General features: G+C 50.2%; 2 protein-coding genes and 1 long non-coding RNA gene across 4 annotated transcripts; 1 reads left to right on the top strand and 2 right to left on the bottom strand.

The window, feature by feature from the left end:
* Window positions 1-957: 957 nt before the first annotated feature.
* LOC121133414 lies at window positions 958-3,341 on the bottom strand. The gene is made up of 2 exons (XR_005870240.1): window positions 2,764-3,341; window positions 958-2,613 (listed from the first exon to the last, which is right to left on the bottom strand). It is a non-coding gene; the product is annotated as an uncharacterized LOC121133414 (long non-coding RNA).
* Angptl6 (angiopoietin like 6) lies at window positions 3,243-7,990 on the top strand. Its single transcript, XM_005078596.4, has 5 exons — window positions 3,243-3,788; window positions 5,279-5,447; window positions 6,295-6,482; window positions 6,566-6,836; window positions 7,728-7,990. The coding sequence occupies exons 1-5, from the start codon at window positions 3,243-3,245 to the stop codon at window positions 7,916-7,918; spliced, it is 1,365 nt and encodes a 454-aa protein (XP_005078653.1). The 3' UTR covers window positions 7,919-7,990.
* Window positions 7,563-20,394, bottom strand: Shfl (shiftless antiviral inhibitor of ribosomal frameshifting). Of its 2 annotated transcripts, XM_040729713.1 has the most exons (10): window positions 20,390-20,394; window positions 12,632-12,636; window positions 12,456-12,492; window positions 11,950-12,073; window positions 11,754-11,803; window positions 10,306-10,344; window positions 10,027-10,176; window positions 8,818-8,921; window positions 8,547-8,701; window positions 7,563-8,249 (listed from the first exon to the last, which is right to left on the bottom strand). In XM_040729713.1, exons 3-10 carry the CDS (start codon window positions 12,474-12,476, stop codon window positions 8,029-8,031), a joined length of 864 nt encoding a protein of 287 aa, XP_040585647.1. In that variant the 5' UTR covers window positions 12,477-12,492; window positions 12,632-12,636; window positions 20,390-20,394; the 3' UTR covers window positions 7,563-8,028. The 2 variants fall into 2 exon arrangements, with proteins under 2 accessions (XP_040585647.1, XP_005078626.1); XM_005078569.4 differs by lacking the exons at window positions 12,632-12,636; window positions 20,390-20,394 and having other exon boundaries at window positions 12,456-12,619.
* Between the last annotated feature and the right edge of the window lie 7,100 nt (window positions 20,395-27,494).

Below are 27,494 nucleotides of genomic sequence, written 5' to 3'. Positions count from 1 at the left end.
GGGTGGGAGCTTCCTCTGAAAGCCAAGCGACCATCCCCTTTCCCATTTGTACTCCCCACATCATCTTGACCTCAGGCTCCCCCCCAAAAAAAGAAAACTTTCAGTGAGGAGAGGGACACTCACCCCAAGGTTTAGTATCTTTTTTAAAGATTTATTTATTATGTACACAGTGTTCTGCCTACACATATGCCAGCTTGTTTATTTATTTAACACTTATTTATTTATTTATTGGTTTTTTTGAGGCAGGGTTTCTCTGTGTTGTTTTGGAGGCTGTCCTGGAACTCGCTCTGTAGACCAGGCTGGCCTCGCAAAGATCCGCCTGCCTCTGCCTCCGGAGTGCTGGGATTAAAGGTGTGTGCCACCAACTCCAGCAAGGGTTTATTATGTCAACAGTGCCTGGATGTCTGCACACCAGAAGAGGGCATCAGATCTCATTAGAGATGGTTGTGAGCCACCATGTGGTTGCTGGGAATTGAACTCAGGACCTCTGGAAGAGCAGTTGGTGCTCTTAACCTCTGAGCCATCTCTCCAGCCCCCCTTCTTTATTTATTTATTTATTTTTTGGTTTTTCGAGACAGGGTTTCTCTGTGGCTTTGGAGGCTGTCCTGGAACTAGCTCTTGTATACCAGGCTGGCCTCGAACTCACAGACCTTCTTTATTTTTTTAAGACAGGGCCTCGCGAGCCGGGCGTTGGTGGCACACGCCTTTAATCCCAGCACTCAGGAGGCAGAAGCAGGCGGATCTCTGTGAGTTTGAGGCCAGCCTGGTCTACAGAGTGAGTTCCAGGACAGGCTCCAAAACAATACAGAGAAACCCTGTCTCGAAAAAAAAAAAAAAGACAGGGCCTTGCTCAACTATGTAGACCAGACTAGCCTGGAACACAAAGATCACCTGACTCAGACTCCTGAGTGCTGTGATAAAAGGCTTGTGCCACGACACCCAGTGAATAGTTAATGGTTTGAACAAGGCTCATTTATTTGGATGCTTGGTACCCAGTTGATGGAACATTTTGGGAAGGAATAGGAGGTGTGGTCTTGTTGGAGGGAGTGTGTCACTGGGGCTGGGCTTCAAGGTTTCAAAAGGCCCAGTGTCTTTCTCTCTGCCTCCTGCTTGTGAATCAGATGCAATGATTATGTCTCTCTGCTGCCATGCTCCCTGCTGTGATGGTCATGGACTCACCCTCTGAAACTGTAAGCAAGCCCCCATTAAATGCTTCTTTATGTAAGTTGCCTTGGTCACGATGTCTCCTCATAGACATAGAACAGTAACTAAGACAGTGATCTAAAACAGCCTCAGACATCTTCGAAACTCCTGCACATACCGATAAGAGCACCGGGAACTCCCTGCACATACCGGTAAGAGCACCAGGAACTCCCTGCACATACCGGTAAGAGCACCTTGCCTGACAGGAAAGCCTACATAGTAATGAGAACATCTGCAGTCCGGAGCTAGGAGAAACCTGACCAGGTCAGCATATTATAAAAACATCTCAGCCCTGAGACTACAAACATACAGATAAAACTCCATCTCTTCTCCGCCCCCTGCACCTTGGCACACAGTCTCCACTTCTGCAGTAAAGGGCAGTGTCGGTCTCCTTTATTTCACACTGCCTCCATCAATCCTGAACTAACACCCACCAACCCCACTCCCTTCTTAGGGGCTCACTGGCTGGCTTGGAAGTCACAGAGATCCAACTGCCTCTATCTCCCAGGTAAACTGTGATTAGGCATGCGCCACCACATGTTGAGGTTTTGTTTTCTTCTTGCAGTACTGGGTACCAACCCAGGACCTTACAAGTGCTCTACTACTGAGGCAATCCCAGTCCCTCACTGGGGGATTCTAGGCAGCGGTTCTACAGTTGAGTCACACCCCTAGCCTGGCTGCTAGGGTTAAATGAGGAACAAGCTTTACTCTTTAAGGGTGTCCCCAACACCAAGCAGGTTAGGTTGCTCACTGATACCCGTCATTGTCATCTTAGTTATGTCATAGTTGTCTGAGTCTGGATCCCACATGCTCTGTGAGCTTCTGAGAAAAAGGAAGACACTCATGGAGGGCAGTGGCCTCTGTTATCACACTCTGGAGGCCTCGGCAAGGGATCTGGTTTTTCTGCCTGGATTCTCACACGAGAAATACTAAATATTTACACTTGCTCTGCTCCCAGCCTGGGGGGATGGGTGGTTCTGTCCCTTCTCTATCCAGTCAGCTCAGAGACCCTCCCAATCCTTCAGGTCTCCCTCAGATTTTGTGGGCTTGCTGCAAACCTCACTGGAGTCATCATCTGGGTCGTGAGAGGTGAGAGTGGGTACAGGTGGTGGTAGCTGTTTGTCTAGAGACTCCTCCTTTTGATTCGGATGGGGGGGTACCAAGGCCTCTTGTTTAACTCCAGGCTTGCCTGAGAAGGCAGCCACATGGGCCGAAGAGAAAACGCTGCTCGGGGCTTGGTGCTCCTGCGTGATGAGGGGTTGCTGCAGCTAACACCCCCCGTCTCTGGCTCAGAGCGCTCCATGGTTGCCTGCTTCAGAGCAGAGTCCTTTGACTGCATGCCTCCTGCTCACTCTTCCTCCCGTCTATGCCACCCTTGAGGCCTCCGTGCTGTTTGTCTTTTCGGTACATCTGAAATGAGATCCAACCCCAAGACCTTTGCACTGATGCTTCCTTCTGAGCAGGTGCAAGTGTGTGAGGCAGTGTTGGGGAGTGGTGACTTGGGGACCTGGGTGTGGGTGGGCTCTGCAGGGCCGGAATGGGGAATCCATGAATATTAACCTGGCAGAAGACTGTGAGCACGGCACGGTGGCACACACCGGCCATCTGGCGGTGGAGAGGCCCAGGTAGTAGGATGCCAAGTTCTGAACCAGTCTTGAGATACATCGTGATACCTGTCTCAAATTAGAAATGAGTGTCTCAGCATGAGCAAGACCTAGGGTTTCATTCCCAGCATCCGCCCCCCCAACACACACAACAGAGGTTGTCTCCTGAGGTGGGAGACAGAGGGTTCTGAGGGGAGAGAGAGGTGTTCAGGCCCAGGTTTCCAGGCGGCAAGGGACTCTGGGTGTACACAGATGCTGCTTGCTGGATCAGCCATGATAAAAGGAGAATCTGCGCTGTAAGCCGCAGAGCACTGCCGTACGAGGTGAGGCTCTGGCCGGGATCAAGACTTCATAACCCTCCCTGGTACCCGGGAGCTTTGGGACCAGTCTGAGCTAAAACAGACAGTAGCCTCCTCCCTCTCCACTGCAGGTGCCATGGGCGCTGTCGGGTTGCGCACGCTGCAGCTGCTGCTCCTGCTGGGCGCTTGGCGGGCACGTGGAGGTGCCGCGCGATGCCGCGTCACGCTGGTACTGTCCCCGCAGAAGGCGACGGGCGCGGTCTGCGGGACCTCGGACGCCTTCCACGACGGCGAGCTGGCCGCGCTGCGCTTGCGCGTAGGCCGCCACGAGGAGCTGCTGCGCGGGCTACAAAGGCGCGCGGCCGAGGGGGGCGCGCTCGAGAGCGAGGTGCGCGCGCTGCGAGAGCACAGCCGCGGCCTGAGCAAGCGCCTGGGTCAGCTGCGCACGCAACTGCAGCCGGAGCCGGGGGCGGAGCCTGACCCGGGGGCGGAGCCTGCTGCAGCGCTCAGTCTGCTCGCGGAGCGCGCGCTCTACGCCGAGGCAGAGGCGCGCCGGACGGCGGCGCGCCTGCAGCAGCTGGACGCACAGCTCCGCGAGCATGCGCAGCTTCTGAGCCAGCATACCCACCTCCTGGGTCGCCTGCAGCGCGCGTGCGCGAGCCCGGACCCGGTCCCGCAGCAGGTACCTACGCTCGGCAATCACAGATCCCAAATCTGAAACGGTGCCTGCGGCGCCACCCACTTGCTCATCCCGGTGTACCGCTGGGGAGAGCTCACTCGCTGCATAGAAGAATATTCACAGGCGCCGAGGCTCACGCTCACTATCACCACACCTGTCTGTCCTGGAACTCGCTTTGTAGGTCAGGCTGGCCTGGAACTCACAGATCCATCTGCTTCTGCCTCCTGAGTGCTGGGATTAAGGCGTGCGCCACCATTGCCAGACTATCTATCTGTCTATCTATCTATCTGTCTATCTATCTATCATCTAACATCTGTCTATGTTCTTCTCATTCTAATGTGTGTTTTGCCTGCACGTGTGTCTGCTTACCATATGTGTGTGCAGTGTCCAGATAGGCCAGAAGCCATCTGGAACTGGAGTTACCAACAGCTGTGAGCCATGTTGGTGCTGGGTCCTCTGGAAGATCAGCCAGTGCTTTTTTTTTTTTTTTGGTTTTTCAAGACCGGTTTCTCTGTATTGTCTTGGAGGCTATCCTGGAACTAGCTCTGTAGACCAGGCTTGTCTCAAACTCACAAAGATCCGCCTGCCTCTGCCTCCTGAGTGCTGGGATTAAAGGCGTGCGCCACCAACGCCTGGCTACAGCCAGTGCTCTTAACTGCTGAGCCGTCTCTCCAGCCCCTAAGACAATATATTCTTGCAGCTACACCAGGCTTCTGAACTTTGGGCTATTCCTCTCAGTAGAGACGACAGCTCTACTGATGAGCTCTACCCCGGTGTTAGCCCTGAATTCTGGATTGGTGGTGGTTCTGCAGATTTTCCTACATCATCCAAGGTCCATGTGCCCCACTCAGCAGATAGGCGCAATGAAGCTGTGATCCACAGCAGAGGGGACTCGGCCCAGCTTTCCCCGATGCACGGAGGAAGGCAGGCGTGGGACACCAGGCCTGCAATCCCCGGGACAGGAGGTGGAGGCTGCAGGGCTGTTGCAATCTCCAGGCCAGTTGGAGAGAGACTCCTCTGAAACAAACAAAAAGCAAGACACAAACAGATAAAGCAGGATTGGGAAGCACTTGGGAGGGGTGCTTGCTGTGTGGGCATGGACACTTGAGCTCCGGGCCCAGCACCACAGGAAACCTGGGGCAGCTTGCATGGACTCCAGTGAGTGGGCAGACGGAGGTTTACCGGGCCTTGCTAGCTGCCAGGCCAACTCAAGCGCAGTGAGAGACCATGTCTGAAATGACCAGAGAGAGCGACAGCGGGAGACCCAGTGCCCTCCTCTGCCCTGCATGCTTGAGTGTGTACCCCACCAGCAAGAAGCCCAGAGCTAGACTTTTGGTAGGGTGGGTGGTAAATGAGGCATTGCCCTGCCTGCTTTCTGTTTATCTGGTGGGAGCTTTGATCTACTGACCCTGCCTGCCCCTCCTCCCCCATGCCAGGGGCTGCCTGGCCTCAGCTGGGGGGTTAATGTCATTATTCTGACTGTATGGCCCCAGGTCCTGCCACTGCCTCTGGTTCCTCTAAGTCTAGTGGGCAGTGCCGGCAACACCAGCAGGAGTCCGGACCAAACTCCAGAGCACCAGAGAGACCAGAGCTTGAGGCAGCAGGAGCCCCCATCTCCTCCCCTGCCTACTGGGCACCTTGCTGTTCCCACCAGACCAGTGGGTAAGTCAAGACAGGCATGCCGGAGTCTGTGTGTGTGAGATGAAGACCCAGGACTCCAGTGTGGTGTGGGCAGATGGAAATATTACAGTTAGGATTTGGTTTATGGTGTGGGGAGTAGAGGAAATGATGCTCGTATTTTGGTGAGGGGACAAGAAAGGACTATTAGTCTGTGAAAAGAACAGCCTGGAGATGTGGTTCATTGGTAGAACACTAAGGTCTTCAGTTGCCTTCCAACAGTACAGAAGCAAAACAAATCCTCCTCTTCCTTTTTTGGGGGGGAGGGAGAGTGGTTTTCAAGACAGGGTTTCTCTGTGGCTTTGGAGGCTGTCCTGGAACTCGCTCTTGTAGACCAGGCTGGTCTTGAACTCACAGAGATCCGCCTGCCTCTGCCTCCGGAGTGCTGGGATTAAAGGTGTGCGCCACCAACTCCTGTCTCCCAATCCTTTTTTTAAAAAAAAATTTATTTTCTGTGCATTGGTGTTTGCCTGCATGTATGTCTGTGTGAGGGGTCAGATCTTGGAGTTGGTAGCTGCTGTGTGGGTGCTGGAAACTGAACCCAGGTCCTCTGGAAGGGCAGTCAGTGCTGTTAACCACCGAGTGTGAAAGCAGGAAGAAGAGAAATAGGCATGGGCATTATGTTGATGAGGGCATGGACGATTAGACTGCTCTCTGGTGAGAAACTGACTCATAGGACCGTGTTTATTGAGAGAACAGGAACCGGTAAGAAAACGGTTCTTCCTCAGATGGGGACGAAGATGGCTTTTATTGGGGTAAGGGGACTGGTGAGAATCAGGACTCTGATCCAGTAAGGGCCTGCCTGGTTGGCTCACGCTGCCCCTCACCACAGGCCCGTGGAGGGACTGTGCAGAGGCTCACGGGGCAGGCCACAGGCAGAGTGGAGTGTATGAGCTGCGGCTGGGCCGGCGCGTGGTACCCGTGTGGTGTGAACAGCAGCAGGAGGGGGGCGGCTGGACCGTCATCCAGAGGCGGCAAGATGGTTCCGTCAATTTCTTCACTAACTGGCAGCACTACAAGGTGGGTGCTTGAGGCAGGGGTGTGGAGACTGGCTGGGCAGGGAGGACACCTGCCCTGACCTCCTGCCCCTCCTGCCCCTCCAGGCAGGCTTCGGGCGGCCCGACGGGGAATACTGGCTTGGCCTGGAACCGGTGCATCAGGTGACCAGCCGTGGGGACCACGAGCTGCTCATACTTCTAGAGGACTGGGGAGGTCGTGGGGCACGAGCACACTATGACAGCTTCTCCTTGGAGCCCGAGAGCGACCACTACCGCCTGCGACTGGGCCAGTACCACGGTGATGCTGGAGACTCCCTCTCCTGGCACAGCGACAAACCGTTCAGCACTGTGGACAGGGACCGAGACTCCTATTCTGGTAGGGAGAGCTTTCATTCTGGTGGGAGGGCGGGAAGGTGGGACAGCTAATCGGGTTAGAGTGAAAAGGTAAAGGGAAGTTTTTCCCTATGGGAGGAGGACTTCGCGCAGTAGCCAAGAGCACAGACTCGGCCTCCTGGGTTTGATTCTCAGCACCCACAAGGAAGCTCTAGCCCCAGGGGAGTCAGTCCTAGCCTCCGTGGGCACCTACACTAAAACTAAATGTAAAGTTTCCTGCTGGTGAGCTGGTGCAGGCCCAGCTCTGCGATGGAGGCCAGGGGGCAGGAATTCCAGGTCAGCCTGGGCTACAGGACGCCCTATCCCAGAAAGAAGCCCTCTCAGTAAGTGCTTCCGTGTAAGATGGCCATTAGGCTGAGGTAAAGGGGCGCAGGAGCCCCGATTCTCCTCTGGTGAGGAGACCTGTGAGAAGGCTGAGCTTTTGTTGGGGGACAGAGCTGGGCCCCTACAATCTAAGCTATATCCTAGCCCAGGTTTATCGTCGGGATAGGATCTCACTATGGAGCCCAGGGTGGTCCGAGACTCCAGACCCTCTTCCTTCTGCCTCCCACAGACTGTGCCAGTCCACCTCGAATAAACCACCTAGAAAGGAATAAGCCCCCCAAAGGAATGGATGGCAGAGTACTACTTTGCAAAAAATATGAGAAACGTATGCCTCTTATTTTGGTAAAGAGATAGAGAATTAAGGCCACTACTCTGAAGAGGAAAGTGAGAAGCCAGAGTCTTTTATTTTGGTGAGGAGATGGAGGATTAGGGCTTCTATTCAATAAGACAGGGAAGGAAGGTTGAGGGATGCTTGCAAAAGCTTTGCACAAAGAAATGCTGATAGAGACTTTTATTTTGGTGGGAACACAAATTCTGTCTGTGCCCTCAGGTAACTGTGCCCTGTACCATCGTGGGGGCTGGTGGTACCATGCCTGCGCCCACTCCAACCTCAATGGTGTGTGGTATCATGGAGGTCACTACCGGAGCCGCTACCAGGACGGGGTCTACTGGGCCGAGTTCCGCGGCGGGGCATACTCTCTCAAGAAGGCTGTGATGCTAACCCGGCTTGTGCGGTGGTGACTGTCCCACGAGCACTCCCAAGGGTATTTCTGTCTCCTTGAGCTGGCATCTTATAGAGCAACGCAAAGTGTCCACACTGCGTCTGTCGTTCTGTGCCTGTCTGGCCAGGGTCACTCTCGGGACCTGCCATCCCCCTCGTCCTCCTCCTCCTCCTCCTTTAGGTCTTCCAGGATGAGATGGTCCAGGTCGTCCAGGAGGCCGCCTTGGCTCAGGCACGTGGCCACCGTGGAGCCGCTGCTGATGTGGGGGTTGCTGGGGTGCAGCACTCTGGGGAGGTGGTTCTGCTTACGGCTCTTGGGGTGGGCACAGGAAGTCCCAGGCACATGGGGCTCTAGGGGAAGGAGAGTTGCTGGGGTGTGAGGTTCTCGAGATAAGAGGGTCTGCGGCTCTGCAGGAACCCACTGGAGCCAAATGACAAAGAAGTCAGAGGTGTTGAAACTCTTTAGCAAGATGGGAACTTGTCTACAAAAACAGACTCACAGGTCGTGGGACCAGGGGCCTAACAGGCTGGAGCTGCTGGGACAATCCATGGGAGGAGTTGGGGGAGCAGTCAGCTCTGGGGAGCCATGCAGGAAGCAGCGTGAATACACAGGAGACGCAGAATGTCGGGCACACCCCAGGGCCTCACCTCTGCGATTGTAGCAATCCGCAGCTGAGCAGGAGTGGGTGTGCGTGCTGCGTCGATCCAGGTCGCGGTCCCAGCGTGGGGGCAGGATCCGAGTGGGGTACACGGGGAAGCCGCACCCGTAGCAGGGCGACGGGGACCCCATCTGTGCCCAGCCCCTGGGGGCCAGCAGGGCTGTGAGGGGCCGAGGGGGCAGCTGGGCCCCAGGGGACAGGAGGAGGGGACTAGGCAGGGGCTGGGCAGAGGGTGGGCTGGGGTGGGACAGGGCCCTCACCGGAAATTGTGACGACACTTTGGGCAGTGGAACTCGGCCAGGCCCCACATCTTGTCACCCGGCACTGGTTCGTAACGCTTCCGACACTTGCGACACCTTGACACCTGAGAGCAGGGTCAAGAGCTGTCAGGGCCAGTGTGTAGGACTGCGACAGGTCTCACATGGCCAGGCTAGCTGCAATGGCAGGCCTGCACCGGTACCTAGTGTGTGGTGCTGGGACGGAACCCAGGCCTTCATGAATGCTGTGCTATCGCCCTGCTAATGGCACCACAGCCCCATAATTAGTATTATCAGAAGCATACTAGTTATCGAGAGATTAGGAAGCCAAGCTGGGTGTGGTGGCGCACACCTTGAGCCTAGCATTTGGGCACAGGCAGGTGGATTCTGAATTCCAGGTCAGCCAGGACTACATGGAGAGACCCTGTCTAAAGAAAAAAAGAAAAGAGGTTAGGAAACCAGATTTGGGTTTGATTTCTGCCCCAGCTGTCAGAGTCAAGGGTTTGACTTCTCAAGTTCAAGGATGAATGGCTCCAGATGGATACTGAAGTTGCGCTTGCCTAGCATGCATGAAGCCCCTGGTTATGACCCGAACCAGGCCACATGAACCAGGTGTGGAGGCAGGAGGATCAGGAGTTCAGGGTCATCCTCAGCTATATACTGAGTCCAGCCTGGGCTACACGAGATCCTCTCAAAAACCAGAAGGGGCTGGGGAGATGGTTCAGTGGTTAAGGGCATTTGTTATTCCTGCGAGGACCCAGGCTCAGTTCTCAGCGCCCATGCGTCACTATGTTGTAGACATACACATGAGCAAAATACTAGTGTGCATAAAATAAATAACCCCCAAACTAAAAAACAAACACAAAAGGGTGGACAGACGGCTCAGTGGGAAAAGTGCCTGCTGTGCCCATGGGGCTGAGTTCAAATCCACAGCACCCATCTAAGAGACAGGCATGGCTAAATGCACCCAAACCCTAGTGCTGGGCAGTTGGGACAGGAGGCTTCCTGGGCACACTAGCCAACCCCTTAACTGAACTGGTGAGCCTCGGTGCAGTGAGAGACCCTGTCTCAAAAAAAACAAAAGAAACATACACACACACTCAGCTCAAGCGAATGCACACACACAATCAGCTGATGACCAGTCAGAAACATAATTTCTGGACACAGAGATCAGGAGTGGAACATAGGAATCAAGTAGGTCTGGGGAACCACCTCCTTCCTCTGGGGCACGCGGCGCCACCACACGTGGTCACAGGAGGAGCAGGCAAACTGTCGGTCCACGGCAGGGATGAGGTCGTCTTGGGCTCTTTGGAACATTCGAAGGTTGGCTTCTGTCAGGGGCAACAGAGAGGTGGCCACTGCCTGCAACATGGATGAATGGGGACAGAACAGGGTCAGCTGTGCCTGCGGAGTCCACAGTGACCATCCTCGTTGCTGTGCCTCTGATAGTTAGTTAGTTATCCACCCTGCCCGTCCCAGCCACCAACGCACCTGGATATCCCGGTCTTGCTTCATGTCCTCGGGGGGGTCCTGAAGGGAGACACGGAAAGGGAGTGCAGAAGCTGGAAAGGCTCTAGGGGTGCTGTACCCATGTTTAGTTGGGGAGAAGCCCCTGCCCGGGACTCCTGGACTGCAGACAGCAGAGATGGAACATTACTGCCTGTGTTGACAGCTTTCCAGCTCGCCACCAGGTGCAATGCACGAAGTCCCAAAGATCCTTAAGAAGTGAATGCTTGGCTATTCTCATTTCCCAGAATTGGAACCCACTCAATAATCATGGCCCATGGAACCCAGAGCCCTGGATGGCCTTTCAATCTGCAGAGGTCTCTGAAGCCACATAGCTTTAAAGATTTAAAAGTTTTAAAACGTGTACGTATGTGTCTCCCTGTGTACACACACATGTGCAGTGCCCACGGAGGCCAGAAGAGGGTGTCAGATACCCCCGGGACTGGAGTGGTTGTGAACTGTCCCATGTGGGTGCTGGGAATGGAATTAGGGTCCCCTGTGGGAGTAGCAAGTGCCCTTACCAGCTGAGCTATCTCTCAGCTCCTTGACTACATGGCTTTAAAAGGCTGCAGTTTGGGGCCTGAAACCAGCTGGCTGCTCTCCGCTCCCAAATGGGGATGACGGGCAAGTGCCTCTCTTTGTGGGTCCTCACAGAGCCCAAGCTTCATTACAAGTGGCTAGAATTTGAATCCCTGAAGCCAAATGCTGGTCCCCAGAACCTGGTGAAATGTCATGACCCTGAGCTTTCTTGTATAATAGGATTGCCTCCTGGGAGCAGGAGAAAGGGATATGAAATGAGCCCAGGCCTGGAGGTCTGCCCCTCACGTCCTCTCCATGACGACGACTTCCTTCTATTATTATTCACTTGCCATTTTGCTTATAGGCCTAAACCTAAAGACTATGCTTTGTCGGAATCTTTTAGGTGCCCAGCACGGTGGCGCACGCCTTTGATTCCCAGGGCTTAAGAGGCAGAAGGATCTCTGTGAGTTCAAGGTCAGCTTGGCCTGTAAAGTGAGTTTCAGGACAGTCCAGGGCTACATAGTGAGACCCTATCTCAAACAAAACAAAACAAAACGTTGGCATGCCTTTCAAGCAAATTCAACACACAGGGTACAGCCACAGAAGTGTTTCTATGACTTGAGCTGGTCTTTCATCCCTTCTCCTCCATCTTTCCTCCCCAGGCAGCCCGGCCTTTCTTCTAGTGCAAGGCAGAGTTCCCTTGAGCCGTCCTCGACAGCCAGGACCTCCTTATTGGACTGTCCTGTCTCCTCCATTTGAGGTAATCAGCTAATGAGCGCCTGTTTGCAGGCTGCTTGGCACAAGGAAGGAACCTGGATACCAAGGTGGGCTCTCACAGCAATGGTCTGTTCCTTCTGCCCGGGTTAAAAGGGATTCTTTTCCCTTTCTTTGAGGAGAGAGGGAGTTCAGGTTACCTGAGCGTCCAAATCGTTGCTCAGCTCCTGTCCATCTTTCTGCTTGACACCTAGTGGGGAAATATGGAAAGGGCTCTTGAAGGGTGTGTAGGAGGAGTTCCCGGTGGTGGAGAGCCTCCTGTCAAGGGAAGCCAGGGTGGCTAGAGCGACACGATTCTTAAACCACACCCACCCAGTACCCCCTGGGCTGACTCACCGTACACGATCGAGCGCCCTACTCCGGTGTGGTCGCTGCCAAACTTCCTCATAAGAGCCCCTGCCTTCTTGGGGGACACTTTTCCATGAAACTTCTCCCGGAGGCGCCTGACGCTCTTCTCCAACTGGGATGGAGGGGAGGTGAGCTCGGGTGTGGGGGGCCACGGGGGAGCAGCGCCGGCCCCTTCATTCTCCTGAACTTGACCCTGGCTTCTGGCCTCCGCGTCCCCATCCCCCCTCCCTTTGGGCCATTTCCTGGAAAAATCCAAAGTTCTCCAGGCACTGGGGGATGGTGGGGACTGCGGCGCGTCCCAGCCAGCGGGGAGCGAATTTGAGGTCTGGCGTGCGTCGTGTGAGCCGGGATGCAGGCCAGGTTACCCCTTTCCTTCTAACCTTTGACCCTGCAGCCCCGCCGTGGCCGGGATGGAGGAGGGAAGCGGCCCGGGGGTCGGGGTGTCCCCGGAGCCCTCCCCGCGCGGCCTGCCTCGGGCGGCGCGCCCGTCCTACCTCCACGCCGTCCTGAGCCATGGTGGCCGGTGCACACCTGGCCGCGCCCGGGTCCGGGTCCCGCAGGGCTGGGTGGCGCCGGCGCGGCTCCGCCTCCCTCGGGCCCCTCTTTCGGTTTCGTTTCTGCGGGAAGCTGGGGACCCTGCGGGGACCCCGCCCCGGCCGGGCGGCTGCGCGTCTGCTCGCGCGCCCCGCGGTGCTCCCGGGGCGGTGCTCCCGACCTCGGCGCGCGCCTCCCCGCGTCCTGCGCAGCAGCGCGGCCGGGCCGGGGATGCAGCGCGCGGCCTCTGCAGTCGGTCACATGTCCCCACGCTGCGCGGGGTCCGCGTCTTCACGTCCCCCGTGGGGGCGGGGCCGCACCGCGCGGACGCGGGTCTCGGTGCTCCCACGCTGCTCCTCCTACGCGGAACCCGAAGCTTTTTAGGACCCCGGGGGAGCTTTGCTCTACTCAGAGGCTCCCACCCCTGCAGGATCTCTTTCCCTAGCTCCCTCCAGTCTCAGTTTCCTCCTCTGTAAAATGGGCATGTAAACCAGGTATGGTGACACACCTGTCACCCGAGCATTTGGGAGGTGGGGGCAGGAGGAGCAAGAGTTCAAGGCTGTCCTGGGCTACACGGATCCTGTTTCAAAAAGAAAGAAAGAAAGAAAAACAAAAACAAAAAAAAAGAGGAAAATATCCCAGGACAAAACGAAAGAACCTTTTTGGGGGCAATTTTTTTTTTTTTTTGTTTTTTTGAGACAGGGTTTCTCTGTGGCTTTGGAGGCTGTCCTGGAACTCACTTTGTAGACCAGGCTGGTCTCGAACTCACAGAGATCCACCTGCCTCTGCCTCCCAAGTGCTGGGATTAAAGGCGTGCGCCACCAACGCCCGGCTGGGAGCAACTTTTATGGACTTATTGAGCGGTGAATGGGCCCCAGATTTTAGAGGCCTGCGTGGGTTTTCCCCGAGTTCAAATACTTTCCTTGCTGCGACCCTCTTTCTTGCCCCTTTCGGTATAGGTGTTGGGTGTCTCACTTTGATCCAGGAGCATTCAAATCTTGGTTTCCTTCATTAATCAGGGGGTGCCACAAGTGCAGATAATGGTGGCTAATGGTGAACCGGAAACCAAGACCAGAGGGAAATGGAAACTATCTCCCCACCCCTCCTCCCCCCTCCCAGGGCCCTGCGGTTACGGTGGCAGCCTCCTTAATCCAGGTTCCCCTGGACTTTGTCACTGCATCCTCCTGCCTCTGCATTCTGAATTCTGGGGTCACAGTTTAGCCTGGCGTGGTCTGGTGATCCTTCAGCCTCGGTCTCCCCAAGTACTGAGATTACAGTTGTGAGCCTCCGTGTCGGGTCTTCCAGGGAACTTAATGGCACTTAGCACAATGTGGGACATGGATGTTGCAGCAATCATTGTTGCCCTTTGGAGTTTCACGCAGGTTGGAGGCGTGTAAGGATGGGAAGGAAACAGACTCTTGGTTCCTAACACCCCTGTAGACTAATAATCACGTGGACAGCGTGTGTGAGACCCTGGCTTCCACCCAGGCCTGAAAGAACACCTCCACATGGACAGGCATCAATAAATTATATTGAAATATTACAGCTATTGTGGGAAAATGGGATAGACTTTCCTCAGAAAACAGAATGAACGTAAGATCTGTCAATCGACTATTGGGAATATTCCTGTTGGAAAGGAAACCAACACATTAATGAATGCCTGATGAAATCGGCGGTGGTGGCACACGCCTTTAATCCCAGCACTCGGGAGGCAGAGGCAGGCGGATCTCTGTGAGTTCAAGGTTAGCCTGGTCTACACAGAGAGAGTTCTAGCACAGCCAGGGCCACACAGAGAAACCCTGTCTTTTTTTTTTTTTTTTTTTTTTTTGGTTTTTCGAGACAGGGTTTCTCTGTAGCTTTGGAGGCTGTCCTGGAACTCACTCTGTAGACCAGGCTGACCTCGAACTCACAGAGATCCGCCTGCCTCTGCCTCCCGAGTGCTGGGATTAAAGGCGTGCGCCACCAACGCCCGGCTGAGAAACCCTGTCTTAAAAAAAAAAGAAAAAAAAAAAGCAAGTATGACATTCTGACTATGAGGGTTCTGAGGTGAGGAGAAACTAAGTATGGATCTCTGAGTATTTGGGGCTAGCCTAAGACCAGCCTGGTCTACAGAGCGAGTTCCAGGACAGCCGAGACTACACAAAGAAACCCTGTCTTGAAAAACAAACAAGAAAAAGAAGAAGAAAAGAAAAAAAGAAAAAACTGTCTGATGCTTGCTTCTGTGTGGAATCCACCTACATGTCCATTAATAGGTGAATGGATAAAGAAAATGTAGTTTGTACACACCATGAAATATTACTTACCCATCAAAAAGAAGCTTACTATTCCCTGTAATAGGGATAAGGCTGGTGGACATTATGTTAAGGTACATAAACCATTTTTCCTCAGTCAGTGGACACTAAAGAAATTGATCTAGAAGCAGTAGCAAGTGGGAAGGTGGGAGGAGTCCTGGTCAAGGGTTACAGTGTACCGTTAGAATGCTAGAATAAATCCATTGTGCTGACTACTGTTTCAAAATAGAAGATGCCTACAGAGGAAAAACATCTGTTTGTTTTGAAGGTTACACTAATGCTCCATATCTACCATTATTCCATGGTCACAGGTGGTAAAGCGTTACAATGTAGCCGCCCCCCAATGTGCAGTCCTGTGTCAATCAGAAATAAAAATTAGAGCCCTGCACTGGTGGCACACACCTTTGATCCCAGCACTTGGGAGGTAGAGGCAGGCAGATCTCCATGAGTTTGAGGTCAGCCTGGTACACAGAGATAGTTTCAGTACAGCCAGTGCTACACAGAGAAACCCTGTCCTGAAAACAAAAACAAAACAACAATAACAAAAAAAAAGATAGAAAAAGAAAATAGCAAGTATGACAAGTCTGAGGTGAGGAGTAACCAAGGAGGGATCTAATTTGTGTTCTTCTGAGAGAGATTTGGGAACTAGACACTCGCCAGATGCCTTTGGTAGCACACATATTTGTGGTTTGGCTTTTGTCAACCCTGCTCCATCAAACTTTTCTCAGAAGGCATCTCCAGGCAGAGATGGAGGGGCTTGTTCAGGGCTGTGCTCAGGTGAGTATGGTGAACATGGAAACTGCAGGCTGGAACTGGGCTCAGTGGGGACTTGTGTAGCATGGAGCCCTGGGTCGCATCCCAGCAGTGAACTGGCTTTGGTGGTGGGAAGAGCATTTAAAACTAACCTGCTAGCCGGGCGGTGGTGGCGCACGCCTTTAATCCCAGCACTCGGGAGGCAGAGGCAGGCGGATCTCTGTGAGTTCAAGGCCAGGCTGGACCAACAGCCTCCAAAACAATACAGAGAAACCCTGTCTGGTAAAACCAAAAAAACAAAAAAACAAAAACAAAAACAAACAAACAAACAAAAAAAAAACACTAACCTGCTCAGTAAGAATCTTTTATCTTCAGGGAAGATGGGAGGAAGATGGAGTGATTAGGACCCCGTGGACAATCCTTTTATGCTTTTCTTGGATTAGTGTAAGAATTAATGGGTCATTTTATAGCAGGTAGGATATGTGAACCAATCGGTCTCCCCGCCTTTTTTTTTTTTTTTTTGAGACAGAGCTTCTCTGTGTAGTGTAGCCCTGTAGACCAGGCTGGCCTCAAACTCATAGAGATCTATTTGTCTCTGCCTCCTGACTGCTGGGATTAAATACACACTGCCCAGCTTTTTTTTTTTTTTAAACAAAACATTGAATGACCGTGTTGTGAGTGTGCCACGGCAGGAGATATGGGAGTCAGGAAAACTTGGGGGAGTCAGTGTTCTCCTACCACGTGGGGTTCAGGGACTGAATGTTGGTGTTCAGGCTTGTCAGCAGAGAAGTGTACCTGCTAAGCCCTCATGCTCTTATCTCTCGCCATGTGATGCCCTGGCTGCCAGGGAATGCAGCCAGCACCAGATGGGCACCTGCTCTTTGACCGTGGATCAGAACCTCTGTGCCAAAATAATCTGTGATCTTTTTAGCTTAGTCAGTCTCTGCCAGTGAGTGTTCGACAGTGGAAGCACACAGGATTCCCAGTGTCAGGGAGTAAGAAAATCATGTATGTGTGGCCTACCCTTCCCCCCCCCCCCAAGGGCTGGGAATAAACCCAGGACCTCACACAGTCTACACAAGGTATTTTTTTAAACATTTATTTATTTATTACGTATACAGCATATGTCTGTATGCCCACAGGCCAGAAGAGGGCACCAGATCTCATTACAGATGGTTGAGAGCACCATGTGGTTGCTGGGAATTGAACTCAGGACCTCTGGAAGAGCAGGCAGTGCTCTTATCCTCTGAACCATCTCTCCAGCCCCTACACAAGGTATTTTAGTTGAGCCACACCCCAGCCCCTCACTGGGGAATTCTAGGCAGGGGCTCTACCGCTGAGTCATGACCCTGTTCAAGATTTTAAAGGGAGAGTTCTTTGAAGTGGTGATCTTCAAGGAGAGCCCCACTGATGGAATGGTTCAAGCTCTACAATGGACTAAGGAGTGTAGCCAGCAGAGGGACCATGAGCGAGCGCATGGAGGACAGTGAGGAGTGCAGAGAGGACAGTGCTGGAGAGATTAGCACTTTAATGAGATACTGGACTTTTTCTTCCCAGCATCCCCTCCCCCAGTGCAGAAGCTCATGGACAGCAACCACGTAGGATCCTAAGTCTGTCTGCTTGTGGTGGTTTGAATGAGGTTGCCCCCATAGGTTCATGTATTTGCATGTTTGGTTCCAGATGGGCTGTGGGAAAGATTAGGAGGTGTGGCCTTGTTGGAGGAGGTGTGTCATTTTGAGGTTTCAAAAGCCCATGCCAGGCTGTGTTGATTTCTCTGTCTTCTGCCTGAGGTTAAGGATGTAGCTCTCAACTACTTCTCCAGCAGCAAACCTACCTGCATACCACATTCTTCCCACCATAATAATGGAGGAAACCTCTGAAACTGTAAGCTAGTCCCATTAGATGATTTCTTCTTCCTTCCTTCCTTTCTTTCCTTTGGTTTTTCGAGGTCGAGTTTCTCTGTGTAGCTTTGAGCCTGTTCTGGAACTTGCTCCGTAGACCAGGCTGGCCTTGAACTACCAGAAATCCACCTCTGCCTCCCGAGTTTTGGAACTAAAGGTGTGCACACCCTCTCCCCCCCCCCATATGTTTTCCCTTATAAGACTTGCCATGGTAATGGTGTCTCTTTGCAGCAAGAGAACAGGGACCATGACACCATTTTTCTAAATTCCAAAAAGTGTAACTTTTCTTCTGTGTCTTTTCTAAACATGCTTTCCTGAGGCTTGGGGTTTCCACTCAACATTTTCAGTTTCCCTACTTACTCTGAAGCTCATCACGCCCCCCCCCCCATGTGTCTGACTTTCAGTGGCATGTCATTTCTGTCTCCTCCAGCCTGCTCCTCTGGTCACAGCTGACACTGACATCTAACACTCACTGGGTTCTTTTTCTCCTGACAAACTGTCCTTGGGCTCCTGTCGCACCTGCTGTGCGGCCTGCATCCGAGAATGTAGCGAGGTGGTTGGGATAGATGACACAGAGACCGGTCGGTTGCTTTAAGAAAACTTTATCTTCCCAAGTCAGCTTAGGAGAGAGCTCTCAGAAGAAATCTCAGGAGAAGTCTCTGGCGAAAAAGGGCTTCCCTTTTTTAAGGACTTTTGCCATCCATTTACATACCATTCTTTCCACTTCTCACCCTCCTGGCTGGTGGTTTAATCTCCGGCCCCAGAATCGGGGAGACACCACAGGGGGCAGGAAGAGGCATCTAGCCATAGGAGGTGTGGAAGGCATGGTATTTCAGTGAGCCAGCCCTTATCTGAGCCCTATCAAGCTTTAAAGCACTGAATTGTTTTCAGTAAACATTACATAGATGCCTGCTCCCAGGCCGAAGGGGAAGTGGGTTTCTGCTCAAGGTCTGGTGTCCCCACAATTCACCCCTTTTTATTTTTAAATGAGGCACTCCTGTCTTAGGTCAAGTAGGGTCACCCTCCCTGGCCCGTCTTTGGGGGACCTTGAACCCCTGTTAGGTGGGAGGGGTCTTCCCCACAAGTTGCCCGTCTTTGAAGTAGCCCCACCCTTAAAATCATCTGTAATAAGGCTTTATGGCTATCGGGATTGCCATGGGCTAAGGCACTTTGAACTCAGCATGAAGCCAGAGCGCCTACTGTCACTGTTACCATTCCTAGGACCCCCACTGACATAGCGCCTCTCTGTCACCTGCCCATCCCCCGATCTGGGCCTTAGCATTCTACCACCAGCCTTTCTTTGCTACAAGGGTGATTTATAGTTACAATTTGAAGGTCAAAACAGTGATAAAGTTTACAATCATTTTAAGATCTACTTAGGAAAGCATTAGAGAGTGCACTTGCACAGATACATTAGGTACAATCATTGATGTAGCATTATAAAAAATATGAACAAGAGGCTTGTTGCACTATTTACAGAGTACCAATTTGTTCCTGTGGTGATGTAGTCTGTCGATTTAATGTCAGTAGTATCAGCCGAACATGCAACCCGAGTCAAAGTCTTTTTGTCGCACCAGGACAAACCATATTTCTCCAGAAAAACACATTGTGATTCCAAAAACAGGAACTACCGAGTCTGATATTTCAAGTGACCATGTCCTGTTCAAATACTGAAAAAAGGCTTTTGCCATTCATCACAGTCCATACCAATGTCTAAATGTTAAATGGGTCCTTTTTCCCCCAAAGGGAAAAGCTGGCAAAATGAATTCTGTTGTTTTAAGGTGTATCAAAGGCTAGCTGCTAATCTTCTAGTTTTGTTGGCTTTGGGATGAAAACTCACGGGTCCAGGAGGTTGATGTAGCAAGCCTGATGAGAAACTGGAAATCTCGAACTGACTGTTTTATTTCTTTCTCGGGCTGTAGATTTGATGACATCAAGGGTCAGGAACACTGATTTAGGAGATCTCGAACTGGCTTGAGCAGGCTCCCACGGTCTCAGGTCCAGTTTTTCTGCTCCATGCATCTCACCAGATGTTGTGACCGCTACTGAAGCTTTATTCTTTTCCTGTAAGAAAACACAAACATGCCCTCGACCCCAAATTAGGGTCTTCTCTACTGTCTAGTGTATGGATGTTTCCATTTGGCCTGAGTAATAGTTATTTAACTTTCATTATGTCAGAATCTGTCTGAAGCAGATTCCTCACTGGCATTTATATTTTATAAATATTTAAATGAGGAGTGGATTATTTAATGAATCATGTGGAGACTGGGGACATTACTCCCTTTTATTTTTAAATTTTGTTTGAACTGTTGAAGTTGGACCATAACAGTAGAAGGATTTGTCTACCCTCCTTAGTCAACTATCTAGGTGAATTGGGATCACTATTTAAAGTATTAGTAGATGTCCTTTAAAAGGGACATAACCATTAAGTACCTTTGAGAATCATTTAAGGATTGTAAACTATACTATGTCCCAAATAGTCCTTTTTTTTTTTTTTCTAACCTGTAGCTCTCACTAGCTGACAAGGCCTCATTTGCATCTGAGCTGACAAGGCCTAATTTGCATCTACACAGACACCTTTGGGGGTGGGGGCCTGCCAAAGCGGCAGGACAGTTCCCTGAAAAAACCTCTCTTTCTCTCTCTCTCTCTGACTGGCTCTGAGGGCTTAACTTGAATTTTTTTGTTAAAATATTAACCGACTGACTGGATGTTTCTTTTGGCTATATCTAAATCGATTTAGGTAGTTTTTAACTGTTTGAAGGGATTTAAGTATCCCTTTAATCATATCCAAGGCAATTAGAACAGTTGCTTTTGTCAACATTCACGCATTTACATTTTACACTTCATACATACTGACGTGGCCATGTCCATACACACAGACCATGTATACATATCTCTCCTTGCCTAGGTTATGATTAGTTTGTTGAACTGAAACTTCTTTAACAGAACAACTCCAGTCAATCTTTTAATTAAAACTAAAGGTTGAAAAAGTCCTGTATGTCCCTCGTCATTTCTTCATTAGAGAAGTTTTGAGCTACACTCAGGGGCTACAGCCATACCCACTCCTTGTAATTCTGTAGATGCAAAGTGGAAAGGCCAGGCTTTTGCCAAAAGTTTTTAGAGATGACTCACAAAATTTAATAACCTACCCTATATAAATGTAACCAAACATTTTTATTTTATATACCTTTGTCTTTTTCTTTACTGAATACTAATACCTCATTTATTAACTTTACCATTTTTTTTAACCCATCTTTAATCTATCTTTCCATTGAGGATGATCCTCCAATCTACCCTCCAACTGAGGGCAACTTCTTATCTTAGGTTCCCCTTTCTTTTTTGACCTTTGTTAGGTGAGGGCCTAGACATTTAATCCAATCCACCCTTCAACTGAGGGTTTAATCATGGAGATATCAAATATTTTTAATAAAGCAGAGATTCCCCTTTTAGGAGGGGGAAACTCAGACTCTCGTGTTGGCAGCAGCCACTCCCAATGTATTTATTAGTGCTATAAAGGCGATGAATGGGGAGCTGCAGTGACTAACTGCCATCAAAACGGTGGGAGGGGTTTTCCTCACCAGTGTCCATACTTCCCTTACCTGAGTTTGGCAATGTTTGGATCATTTTTATCATGGCGAGCATTCCTCTAAGAAAAAGGAGCTTCCCTTTTTAAGGACTTTTGCCATCCATTTACATACCATTCTTTCCACTTCTCACCCTCCTGGCTGGTGGTTTAATCTCCGGCCCCAGAATCGGGGAGACACCACAGGGGGCAGGAAGAGGCATCTAGCCATAGGAGGTGTGGAAGGCATGGCATTTCAGTGAGCCAGCCCTTATCTGAGCCCTATCAAGCTTTAAAGCACTGAATTGTTTTCAGTAAACATTACATAGATGCCTGCTCCCAGGCCGAAGGGGAAGTGGGTTTCTGCTCAAGGTCTGGTGTCCCCACAGGCTCCCATCTGAGCCCATTCTTTTTAAAAACATTACTTGACTATTCTTATGTGCATTGGTGTAAAGGTGTCAAATCCCCTGGAACTGGAGTTACAGACGGCTGTGAGCTCCCATGTGGGTGCTGGGAATTGAACTCAGGTATCCTGGAAAAGCAGCTAGTACTCTGAAACGTCTCTCCAGCCCTTGAGTCCATTCTTAATTTTTTTTGGAGACAAGGTTTCTCTGTGTAACATCCCTGGCTGTCCTGGGACTCTCTCCGTAGACCAGGCTGGCCTTGAAGTCACAGAGAGCCACCTGCCTCTGCCTCCCTAGTGCTAGGATTAAAGGTGTGCACCACCACTGTCCAGCTCTTAAATTCTTTTTTTAAAAAATATTTTATTTATTTATTTATTGTGTATACAGTCTTCTGCCTGCATGCCAGCAGAGGGCACCAGATCTCATTCAAGGTGGTTGTGAGCCACCATGTGGTTGCTGGGAATTGAACTCAGAACCTTAGGAAGAGCAGTCAGTGCTCTTAATCTCTGAGCCATCTCTCCAGCCCTTAAATTCTTTTATAAATGCGACTAACGAGCCGGGCGTTGGTGGGCCTTTAATCCCAGCACTCGGGAGGCAGAGGCAGGCAGATCTCTGTAAGTTCGAGACCAGCCTGGACTACCAAGCGAGTTCTAGGACAGCCTCCAAAGCCACAGAGAAACCCTGTCTCGAAAAACCAAAAAAAAAAAAAAAAAAAAATGCGACTAACACCCTCAAAGGGGGTTTCCAGTCTCCTCTGCCTTTGCAGCCATGGTAGTTACATATTCTGAACCCAGTGCCTACTGTCCCATAACCTCTTTGTTTACCAATGCATGGGGAATATCTTCTTGCCCAAGAAGTAAATGTCCCTGTGGGTGGGAGGTGTTAAGGGAAGCTTTTTCCTTGCTAGCCGCTTTGGTTATCCCCCGCCAGTCGCCTGGGCTCTGCCGCGCCAGCCTGGTTCTAGATCCGCATGAGTCCCAAATAAACACACAGGAGGCTATATTAATTATGAAGCTGTTGGCCTTGCTTGTCTCTTACTGGCTAGCTCTGCTTTAAGTAATTACCCCATAATTGTTAATCTAAGTATGTCTCTTACCGGAGAATAGTTCCGGGCTTCCTACCCCATGCGGTTACATGTTGAACTCTCTTGTGTTTCTCCTACCCAGAGTTCTCCTGGACTCCTAGTCCCTCCCATCTTGGTTCCCTATAGGCTCAACAGTACTTTATTGACATAAGACTTCCCCAACATCTCCTCTTTTCTGTTTAAACAAAAAGAAAGGTCTTAACTTTAACATAGTCAAATTGTATATGACAGAACAGTTATCAAGTAAGAACACAGTTACAACATTTTGTCTATTAACATTTAGCAAGATCTAAAGAAAATATCATCCATCCCATCCTTGTGAGTCTAAAGTTCTATATGTAGCTTATCTCTTATCATAACTAAGGAAAACTATAATTATAACTATCTGTCTTCAACTCCATCAAAGACCACAGAAGGGTGATATATAAACACTAGGATTGACAGAGACATCTTACTGCCTGGACAGTCACCCGAATTTCCTCTGTAACGTTGGGGCATCCATCTTCAGCCCATAGGCCACAATGTGTCTGGAACACTTCTCAGCAAAGCAGGAAATTTCAAACTGTCCATCTGCGTTGGCAGTCTGTCAGTCATTTTTCTTTGTCCTGCAGCAAGTCTCGTAGACTCTTCATCAAGCAGGAACCCTGTAAGACTGAGTTCAGTAGTCACTTTCCTGTGGGTCCTGCATGTCCAGATGATACAACAACAGTCAAACAATCTAGGCAAGAGCAGTTTCTTGCCCAAATGGCTAATCTTGCCATGTTGAAAGCAAACTTTATAACGAGTTTCTTCGATGCCCATCTTCCTCTCAGACGTAATTGGTGCTGCCAGGAGCAGACATTTCTCATTGTCAAGAAAAACCCTAAACCATTTTAAATGCCATGTTCTGAAGGTCTTTGAGAGGTTTGAAGACTGTTTATGTCAAATATATTTCTGTATATCTAGAAAACCTAACTTACCTAACTATAAATTCTATTATAAGTACCTATCTATAGTCTGTATTCACTTATGCATTACATTTTAAAAGATCAGTATAAGCACAATACTTAATCAAGAGGAGAAATATAAGCATCACAAAATTGACCTTGAATTTGTATCAATAAATTAAAAACAATACCCATACCATAATTCCCCTTTTTACCATTAAAAGGAGATTGGCTGTGATCATTAGCCAATTATAAACAATCCCATTTAAATGAAAGCAAAGATTTATAAACAAGATGGGAATTGGGACGTTGCTCATTCCAAACTGCTTCCTGCTGGAAGGGGGCGCTGTTTATACCATGGGGATCATGACAAAACTCAGAAACCTGTATAAGTCCTTATTTTCGGGGTCTGTAAGACTGCATCATCTTTGCTGTTTCAATTGTTGGAACACCTGGTCCACTGCTTCCGGGGGTCTTGGTTCGTCAAACCACAGAAGTCTGGAAGAAATCCTCAGCTTTTTATGTTCTGTGGAAACATAAATTAAAACTCCTTTTCCAAGTAACATATCCTTATACTTAAATTTTGAAGTCAAGGCATTTTCAAAAGATATAAGTTGAATTAATTCAGCAGCATTTATAATCAAGTGTACTTTAGCAGCAGTTCCTTCCTGAGCAAGCAAAAAACTGAAAAACACAATAGCGTACAGTATCCAGACTCTCTGTGTATTTTCCATCTTTACGTGGCTTATTTATTTACCTATTATTACTTTATTTCTTTCACTTTTATTTATTTTTCTCTGAGACAGGGTTTCTCTTTGGAAATCAGCCTGCCTCTGCCTCTGGAGCAATCCTACCGGCTTGCACCACCACTACGCCGGCTTTTGTATTTATTTACCACTTTGTCATTTCATTTTCTCTCTCAATCTCACGTATATTTTTAAACACACTGTAAACCTTTAGAGGTTTTTCTTTATCCAAGTCTGACTTTACTGTAAATCTTTATGTTTTTCTGGCCACGTGTCTTATCTGTAAAACCGTGGCTGTTTTAAACTGCCGGTTTTTTTTTTTCAAGATGGCGGGCGTAAGCATGACTCCAGCTTACCGCCTCAGTCCATGCTGACATCCAGCAAAAGCTGCCACTTCCAGCTGTACATACACCCCTTTCAATCGGTAGCAGAGTCTCTTAAAACAACCTTGCTGTTTTGTTATTTTTTTTTTTATGCTGAGTCAGGAAGACTCCGGTAAACGAGCCACGTGAATCTCGGCTTGTCGATAGCAAAACAGAGCACACCTGAGAAAAATGCTGCTACCAATAATCTGTGCTTCTCTCCGTTCTTCTGTTTCTAAAATTCCTTTAAAGCTTTTGATGTTTTGCGTGGAAATTCAATCCCGCTTCTGACAACCATTCTGTTAAGGGAAGCTTTTTCCTTGCTAGCCGCTTTGGTTATCCCCCGCCAGTCGCCTGGGCTCTGCCGCGCCAGCCTGGTTCTAGATCCGCATGAGTCCCAAATAAACACACAGGAGGCTATATTAATTATGAAGCTGTTGGCCTTGCTTGTCTCTTACTGGCTAGCTCTGCTTTAAGTAATTACCCCATAATTGTTAATCTAAGTATGTCTCTTACCGGAGAATAGTCCCGGGCTTCCTACCCCATGCGGCTACATGTCGACTCTCTTGTGTTTCTCCTACCCAGAGTTCTCCTGGACTCCTAGTCCCTCCCATCTTGGTTCCCTATAGGCTCAACAGTACTTTATTGACATAAGACTTCCCCAACAGGGAGGCAGGGAGATGTGAGAATAGGCAAAGAGAGACTGCTGTCCCTCCCCACCTGGACCATCTGTCCTGCTGCTCCGATTGTGAGAATCTCAGCTTGGGGGCTGGGCTGGTCACTCCCTCAGGAAAGAGCTTGTCAAGCAGTTGTGGAGACTGCAGGGCCGGATCTCACAACCCACATGAAAGCCAGGTAGACATGGCAGCTGCCTTGAATCTCAGCACTCAGGAGGCAGAGGTGGGACCCTGATTATAACCTACACACACACACACACACACACACACACACACACACACACACACACACACACGCACACACACGCGCGCTCACACACACACTCACGCGCACACACACACGCACACACACACGCACGCACGCACGCACACACACACACAGGCTGCGCAGTGGGAGCAGCAAAGGACAGTGGCTAGCAGATCTCGGTCTGATCTGGTCTCTAGAGGTGGGAGGTCTCTGCAAGAGAAGAAAGCAGTTGGGTGGGCTCTCAGCCATGTTTTATGGCAGAGCCCTTGTTAATTTAAACAGGATCTCTTGCTATACAGCTCAGACTGGCCCTGAACTCTCAGTGGTCCTCCTGCCTCAACCTCCCAGTGCTGAGATTGCAGATATTTGCCCCGTGCTGTTGCAGAGTAGTGTCCTCTGACTTGAAGTAGTCCCTTCAGGTGAGGCAGGAGCTGGTAAACAAATCACATATCTAGGAAAAATTAAACGTACATGGTTTACCAGGGTCCTTCCCAAAGTCATGGAAGACGTGCACACATGATGATTTTTCAGGCCTGTGCAGCTGCTGGCTCATTGTGTAGAGTTCTGCAAATGTCGCGTCCGTGAGTCATCGCCTGTGTTGGGTTGGGCTTCTCAGTGATGTAGTTACTTTGAGTCATCCCTGCTCCACCTGAGTAACCTCTCACCCAAACTCCCGTTAGTAACCCCGGTGAATTGTTACTTTGGTCTGCATTGGTTCCCTTTCCAGAGTGAGGTGTGTGTGTCCCAGGAAAAGACTCTCAAACAACATGACCAACTAGGAGGGGTATTTATCTGGCTCATAGAAATGCTCCTATGACCAGGAAGTGACCCAACATGTAACTGATGCTCATAAATGTGGGTTGAATGGTTGTGGTCACTCCTAGTGGGAAGCAGTTAAGTAACCCAGTAAAGCAGCAGCTGGAGGCTGGCAGGCTCAGCTCACCGTCAGGGGCCTGCTGCAGAGTTACGTTTACCTAGAACAGGTTGCAGACCTCCTGCCAGGCCCGGAGATGCAAGTCCATGGTCAGGAGCCACCAGGCAGAAAGGGGGTCTTTCCTCCCTGGCTGCCATGTTTGTAACCACATATGAATCCAAAGTCTGTTCTTCTCAGGCCCCAGCTTACAGGACTCTTGAATATCCAGAAGACCCATAAAGGGCTGGTGAGAGGGCTCAGTGGATAATGGTGTTGCCACCACGCCTCATAAACCTGCTTGATCTTTGGAACTCACATGGTGGAAGGAGAGAACCAACTCCTTGAAGTTGTCCTCTGACCTCTACACATGTAAGATGTTAAAAAGTAAAGAAAAATGAACCAAAAAAAAAAAGCTGGGTGTGGTGGTACATACCTTTTTTTTTTGCACCTCTTCTTTCTTTCTTTCTTTCTTTCTTTCTTTCTTTCTTTCTTTCTTTCTTTCTTTTTTAAAGATTTATTTATTACATATACAGTATTCTGCCTACATGCCAGAAGAGGACACCAGATTGAATTGTAGATGGTTGTGAGCCACCATGTGGTTGCTGGGAATTAACTCAGGACCCCTGGAAGAGCAGTCAGTGCTCCTAACTTCTGAGCCACCTCTCCAGCCCCGGTGGTGCACACCTTTAATCCCAGCACTTGGGAAGCAGAGGCAGGCAGAACTTGTGAGTTCAAGGCCAGCCTGGTGTACATAGTGAGTTCCAGTCAAATCTACATAATGAAACCCTGTCTGGAAAAAAAAACAAAACAAAAAGGACAGGAAAGGAATCGTCTGTGAACCGAGGAGCAAGGCCTCACAGGCGCTGACAGTCGGTGCCCGCAGCTTGGGCTTCCTGCTACAGAAGAGTGAGGAATAGTCGTTGCTGTTAACGACTCTCCTAAGTTCGTGGCAGTTTTTGCTTTGTTGCAACACAGGTTCTTGAGTGTCAGGCCAGTCCTGCAAGGCTCACTAGGGGTTCAGGGCAGGTGTGTGCTGCTGAGCCCATGGAGGGGTGGAGGTGGTGGTGTCTGCCCCTGCCACCTCTTCGTGGAGCACCTGTTCATTCTTCAGAACACTATCGTTGCTAACCACT

The sequence above is a fragment of the Mesocricetus auratus genome, unplaced genomic scaffold, assembly GCF_017639785.1.
Source record: "Mesocricetus auratus isolate SY011 unplaced genomic scaffold, BCM_Maur_2.0 Super-Scaffold_100022, whole genome shotgun sequence".
NCBI lineage: Eukaryota > Metazoa > Chordata > Mammalia > Rodentia > Cricetidae > Mesocricetus > Mesocricetus auratus.
The sequence above is the reverse complement of the archived record's forward strand: the minus strand, read 5'-3'. Positions and strand labels throughout refer to the sequence as shown.